The 7,500-nt window shown below is 39.5% G+C and overlaps 1 protein-coding gene across 1 annotated transcript in view; it reads left to right on the top strand.

The window, feature by feature from the left end:
- LOC138039802 (pyroglutamylated RF-amide peptide receptor-like) overlaps positions 1-7,500 on the top strand; it is a 35,757-nt gene that overhangs the window by 19,711 nt on the left and 8,546 nt on the right. Inside the window, exon 2 of the mRNA XM_068885645.1 lies at positions 4,186-4,456. Coding sequence (XP_068741746.1) covers positions 4,186-4,456 — 271 coding nt within the window. The remainder of the gene's footprint in view (positions 1-4,185; positions 4,457-7,500) is intronic.

Here is a 7,500-nt window from a genome sequence, read left to right as displayed (position 1 = left end):
TATATTCGTAGTCGTAGGATTTTATTGTAAGAATGTAAGTTTTTTTTGCAATTATATTCATATTTTCCCCTTCTATACATTGTAAACCTTAGCAATTCAGTTTATCCTGCTATTAAGGTATTGAATTAACCATTATTCTTCCTCTTTTTTCCTCTTCCTCTTTAACTGATGTCAGTTGGTTCCAAGTACGAGAGATGATATACGTATATGAATATGAAGAAAATCTGCTACTATTAGAGATTTGTTCAAAATTAAGCCAACTACTTCTAAGATTACATGGATTAAAGCACTAAAAAAATTTTTAGGGATTGTGGCAAACGCCATTGTTCCAGAGTATTTATGTTTACTGCCCATGCAAAGGACTGATTCATAGTTAGTGTTTTTTCCCATATTTATTATTTTACGTAGGCTATACTGATTTGCATCTCCTAGAATCTCGTTTAGTGTTTTGTCTGCGCGAAAAAGCAAAGAGTTGCAATACTCAAAATGCGATAATACAAGACTCCGGTGTAAAAGTGTTTGCAGCCACAAAGCGATTTTTGAGACGACGGTGCAGCTATCTTAGCAACTGATGAATACTTTCTTCACCATTTCATTTATATGTTCTTCAGTTGAAAGTTAGCTTATATTGTCCAAGTAGATTTCCAGGATCTTTATTCGAAACAAGAGCCATTAAACTGAAAATCAAAGTGTTAGATTCATTTCTCAAGTCGCATTGCTTTTGTCTTGTCCCCCGTACGTTGGCCCGAATATAGTTGTAGTCGGGCCAGGAAGGTAAACTTTCCATGTGTCGATTTAAAATGATAAATGAAGAATAACTAGGTTTTTATCAGCCATATATTGAGTAGTGTGATCTGCGTAAGGGCGAAGGGAAGAAACAGTTACAGTTTCCTTCATGTCGTTCATAAAGAATGTTATAGAATACAATGTACAGGTTTAAGGAGGCTTTCCTGGGGCACAACGCAACGCAGCTAAATTATCTAAAACGTGTTTGAGGAAGCAAAATGACTCTCGTGCATATGGTAGTCATTGAGTGCTCAAGGTTAGAGCGAAATGGATTTCATAATTTTCTTGCTCAAGTGTATTAAGGCTTGACCAGCCTAATTATTATGCATATTTTTATTTGAAGGGAAGGCATTTGTCCCGGACCTATGAAACTTGGCAGGCAGTTAGTTATCGGTATTGTTATAACTTTTCCAAAATATCCCGTACCACATTCTTGTCACGTGACCCGAAATCAACTTATAACAGTTATATTTTTTACTCAAAAATGGGGAACATTCAGCTACATTATATCAATCTTCTTTCTTGATTATTCGATGACCCCTTCTAAGGGCTTTGTCATGCCGCCTTTTAATCATGTCCACATGTTAAGAGCAATGAACAATTGAGGAAAATAGGTCACGTGACATGATAAACATCCAAATATCTTAAAAGGTAAATACGGAGTACCACATTAAAAGGCGGCATTCGATAGGCACAGTTGTACTAAACGTGTTAATGCCAAACGTTTTCAAAATTTTGAAGTATAAATGTTCCCCATTTTTGAATAAAGGATATAAACGTTATAAGTTGTTTTAGGGTCACGTGACCAAAATGCGATACAAAATATTTTGGCGAATCAATAACAGCACCGATAAAAAACTTTCTGCTAAGTTTCATAGACATTGGACAAACGCTTTACTTCAAATAAAAATATGCATAATAATGAGATTGGTCAAGCCTTAATACACTTGAGTGCGGCAGTCGTCTTGAAACTGAAAATAAGCTATCCTGCAATTGCCAGGGATTTAGCATAAAGTATTTTTCCTGAGGTTAAAATAAGTAGACAGTGAGGCAGCTTTGATGGATTTGTACTGGCTTTGTTATCATCATCATCGTCGTCGTCATCATTATCATCATTTGTTGCTTGGCAATCGCCCAGCCGAATGATGCACGCAATCCCAAGAATAACAAATTATAACAACAATTATAGCAAAAATACCGAATATAACAAATCAGCATGTCCAGAAATGCACGCAATCAAAAAATAACAAATATAACAACTGTGCTAACAAAAATACCGAAGATAAAAATTATAGCAAAAAAAATTCAAATAACAAATCAACGGTGCGACACTAGCAAACATAACAAATCACTGAAATCGAGAAGGGAAAGGGGCTTCACAAATGTAACAAAAATACCGAAAATAACAATTATAGCAAAACTAACGAGAATAACAAAACAAGGGAGCGACACTGGCAAATACAACAAGAGAGTCTCGCCGGAACGAACCCTGACAACGCAAAACACCACAGTCAGTTGTAATAATCGTTTATTACTTGTCATTTCCAAGAGATGATTTCTAAAATACGTAAAATCGGACGAGTCGTAGAATCGGAGAATCATTGTGAATGAATCTTAAGAATAGGACAGCCATAATCCCTCCCCGTTTCCATGTCCACATGAGTACTTTCAATATATTAGGCTAGGAAAATGACAATAAATCAAGGATGGTACTCGGATTTAAGTATCAGATGACTCAACACCGCTCTCTTCGTCTACGCAAGCTTTTCTGATATTCTTCGTGCGCAGATGACCAAAGCAATTCTTCTGGTTGATTTCAAGTGAACAATGTCACTACCATGAATAACTGTGACACCAAATGCGAAACCTATTATGGCTGGCGGCATTCTATCGTTCACCCATTCCATTAGTTGAACGGGTTTTATGAAAGCTAAATAATACTCACCCATAAAGTTTTATCTGTTGCCGTAATACCAGGGCTTTTTCCCTTTACTTTACAAAACAATGTTCTCCTATTGTCACATTTACTATGTCATCACCAGCAAATACAAGGGCTCGTTTCAGCGGCTTGATTTGATATTTTCGCTAAATTTGTTATTTTCGTTATTTTCGTTATATTTCTGAGACCTCCTTTCCTTGTCTGCTTTGAAGAAGTGTTATTCTTGCTGGTATCGATTGTTTGATTTGTTATTTTCACTAAATTTGTTATTTTCGTTATTTGTGTTGTATTTGTGAAGCCCGCTCCCCTTGTCCGTCTTACACAATTGCTATTTTTGTGTCTCTCGCTTGCTTGATTTGACTTTTTCGCTAAATTTGTTATTTTCGTTTCATTTGTGGGGCCCCTTCCCTTGTCTGCCTTAAAGAATTGTTATTCTAGCTGCTGTCGTTTGCTTCATTTGATATTTTTGCAATTTTAGTCATTTTCGTTATATTTGTTGGGCCCCCTTCCCTTGTCTGCCTTGAAGAATTGTTATTCTTGCTGGTATCGCTTGCTTGATTTGTTATTTTTGCTATTTTTTTGGTTCGTTATTTTTGTTATATTTTTGGGGGCCCCTTCCCTTGTCTGCCTTGAGGAACTGTTATTCTTGCTGCTGTTGTTTTCTTCATTTGTTATTTTCATTAATACTTAGCAAGTGTTTTGTTATATTTGTTATTCTTTCGATTGCGTGCATTTCTGGACAGGGTCATATCACAATACTGATAATTTTAGGAAGCCTAATACCTCTTTCTAACCAATTTCCGGGGCCGTACTAAGTGATTACCTCTATCTTTCGTCGATAGCCTGCACTTCAAATAACTACATTTACTCTTTTGTCAATGCTCGAGCGGGCGGAATTCTGCGAATCCTGCAATCTGATTGGCTCTCGGAGCGGCGGAATTTTTCTATCTTGCCCGCCAACTCGGGCGAAATCCTAGCCCTGGTTGCGTGAGCTTGTGTAATGGCTTTAAAGTTCCATTTTTTGACACCAAATCCGTTTGCATACAGAAGTAAGTGTTTCGGTAAAACAGATTTTAATTAGACAACATGCGTTGAAATAAAATTCAAATAAAAATATTTCTCTTTGAAACGTTCTGTTTGTAAGTCACTTACTGTATTCGCTGTCAAGCGCGGTGCGAGTCAACAATTAAAACAATGATTTCAGAGAGAGAGAGAGAGAGGAAAAACATCATTAAATTATTTAACAGCTAAGGGTCGGTCCGTATAGCGAAAAGCTGTGACCTCGGTCTTAAAAAAGCTGCCCTCGGCCTGCGGCCTCAGGTAGCATTTTCAAGACCTCGGTCACAGTTTTTCGCTATACGGACCTCCCAGCTGGCAAATAACATATATTTCTTTCAGTAAGCTCTATATCTGACAGATAAGTAAAACAATTATTATTAAAATTGATTTTTCTTTCACAGAACCTCCATCAACTACCTTCTCATGAACCTAGCTGTTGCGGACATGCTTGTGGGACTATTTTTCACACCGCAATATATCTTCATGCATATGTTTACTCATCCGGACGGTGTGGCTGGCAACACCCTTTGCAAACTGTTGACAGGTAGCAACGTGGCCTGGGTCGGAGGTGCCACATCCGTGTTCACACTGGTTGTCATAGCAATTGAACGTTACAGTGCTGTCACGGACCCATTTGGAGCCAAAGGAAGGCTTACGACACCCAAGCTAAAGGTAATATGAGCAGATATGAAGAGCGACTAGGCATGTCTCGATTGTGTTCTGGGTACGTTTTCGATTTTGGGGCACTATTTTACGTTTCAAGTACTGTTGGGAACTTTCTTGATACACTTTTTTCAACTTTCCACGTGTCAGAGCAATATTTTGGGTGTGTACCTTTCGGTGAATCCAAAAACGCATTTTCGATCTTAAAACAGACTACGTGCTCCTTTCGGCAAATCCAAATCATGATTTCTGACATGGTGAATCCTTTTTGAATGAAGATTCGCTAGATTTGAAATCCAAAGAATCCAAATCCAGATTTACGGATTTGCGATCTACGCGTTTCCATTCACAAAGGATCCGAAATTCATCAGTTGAATCAGCGGTATTTTCACCTTGGGCAAACTTTTCGACTCTTTGCCTTTCGGCGAAAGAAAAAAGAGTAAACATGTGGATAAGCGTTCCAGAGACTGTGAATTACTTCTTTATTTATCATTTGTAGTTAATCATTGCAAAAAAGTTCCAATAACAATGTTTAAAGTGTAATTTGCTGTAAACAAAAGCCCTAAAATAAGCAGCTTGTTCAATTCGAGTTCACATTTATCCACTACTTCGGGCAGCTTTGCCCGTCAAACTGGTTTGTTTAATATTGTTGACTTATAAGCTAAAACGTTTGAGCAACTTACGGTCATTTTAAAAGGCAGGTCGTGCAGACTGCAGATTATGCAGACTGCGCAGATTGAGTAATGATTCCAAGTTTGAGTGAGGCCTAACACTACTGTGACGTTTTTATGCCCAATTATTCCATCAGAGATCAACCCTAGTATTGGAATTGGGCCCACACAAGGACAGAGAAAAACTCTGACCAGGGTGGGATTTGAACCCACGACCTTCGGATTAGATCACCGCCGCTCTACCAACTGAGCTACAAGGCCAGAACGGGAGCAGGCCGTGGGTATGTGAGATGTTATTCACAAGGACAAATTCGGCTCGGCCCAAGCCTAGTTTAGATAATCATTAGCTGTTGTCCTTCAGTAGCATTTTGTGGTTAATGATTCCAAGTTCGAGTGAGGCCTAACACTACTGTGACGTTTTTATGCCCAATTATTCCATCAGAGATCAACCCTAGTATTGGAATTGGGCCCACACAAGGACAGAGAAAAACTCTGACCAGGGTGGGATTTGAACCCACGACCTTCGGATTAGATCACCGCCGCTCTACCGACTTAGCTACAAGGCCAGAACGGGAGCAGGCCGTGGGTATGTGAGATGTTATTCACAAGGACAAATTCGGCTCGGCCCAAGCCTAGTTTAGATAATCATTAGCTGTTGTCCTTCAGTAGCATTTTGTGGTTAATGATTCCAAGTTCGAGTGAGGCCTAACACTACTGTGACGTTTTTATGCCCAATTATTCCATCAGAGATCAACCCTAGTATTGGAATTGGGCCCACACAAGGACAGAGAAAAACTGCCTCAGCTCTACCGACTGAGCTACAAGGCCAGAACGGGAGCAGGCCGTGGGTATGTGAGATGTTATTCACAAGGACAAATTCGGCTCGGCCGAACCTGGTCAGAGTTTTTCTCTGCCCTTGTGTCCTTGTGTCCTTGTGTCCTCTGTCCTTGTGTGGGACCAATTCCAATACTAGGGTTGATCTCTGATGGAATAATTGGGCATAAAAACGTCACAGTAGTGTTAGGCCTCACTCGAACTTGGAATCATTAACCACAAAATGCTACTGAAGGACAACAGCTGCAGATTGAGTACTTTTTCATTCGGTAACCAGAAAGAGGTCCTCTACATCGACATGTGATGTCCCTATATTTGTAAATATAAACCCAAACAATGCACCTTGCAACACACACAGGAGATGTTTCGTTTTGTAATTCCCTAAAGTAAAGAACCCTTGCTACCTTTGGATTGAAGTACGAATTTTCTGTGCTGTCGAATTTTGGGATGCTTGTTGGAGTAACCATTGATCTGTGTATTCGAAGGAGACTTAACTCTCAGGATACCTCGCGTTACAGGATAAACATTGACAAGGCTTGCATGCAGTATTAACAGTGTTTGTCCACCTTAGAGGCGTTCTTGTTTGAAAAAGAAGCAAGTAATAAAGTACTTCATCCGCATAACCTGCACAATCTGCAATCTGCACTATCTGCGTTCTTAGGTAATTACAAAACGAAACATCAAGGGTCTCCTGTGCGTGTTGCAAAGTGCATTGTTTGGGTTTATTTTTACAAATAAAGGGACATCGCATGTCGATGTAGAGCACCTCTTTCTGGTTACCGAATGAAAAAGTACTCAATCTGCACAATTTGCAATCTGCAATCTGCACGATCTGCGTTTTAACATGACCGAATTTCTTAAGATGCCGCGATAATTGACGTATTCACGAAAGGACTCCATGGGTACTGATCGAATCTCGGATTTCGCGTTTCTTTCGGCCGCGAATTCTGGCAAATGTCAGATCAAAAATCCGTTTTTGGATTGGCTGAAAGGAAAACACCCAAACTTGTCTTCGAAACGTTTTCAGTGAGCTCAGTTATTCTATTATCATAAACTTGAATAATTGCACTCAGGACACGCCTAAGAGCGACTTTACGTAATCTAGGTAAGAGAGCAAATCCCTGAGCCACATGATAATTATTTGAAATCTATTTTTGGATCGCGCAAGGTGACTTATAATAGGACTAGTTCCGTGAGCGGGCAAGATGAACCAAATCCCTCTCTGTGATTAGCTACCCGAGCGGGCAAGATGGAGCTATCTTCCCGCTCGGGATTTCTCGCTTGTTCCCGCAAGATGGAAGATCAAGTTTTTGGTGTTTTATCCCATATAATAAATCCTTTATTGACCAAGCTTGTTCGGTCAAGATATATGGGTTATTGACCAAATGTGAGGTCAAGATGGCTGGATATTGGCCAAATTCTTTTCTGAGTGTTTATGGACCGAGACGAAGTCTCGGTCCATAAACGCGCAAAAAAGAACGAGGCCAATATCCAGCCATTTTGACCGAACAAGCTTGGTCAATAAAGGATTTATTATATGGGATAAAA

The sequence above is a fragment of the Montipora capricornis genome, chromosome 3 (genome assembly GCF_036669925.1).
Source record: "Montipora capricornis isolate CH-2021 chromosome 3, ASM3666992v2, whole genome shotgun sequence".
Classification (NCBI taxonomy): domain Eukaryota; kingdom Metazoa; phylum Cnidaria; class Anthozoa; order Scleractinia; family Acroporidae; genus Montipora; species Montipora capricornis.
The sequence above is the reverse complement of the archived record's forward strand: the minus strand, read 5'-3'. Positions and strand labels throughout refer to the sequence as shown.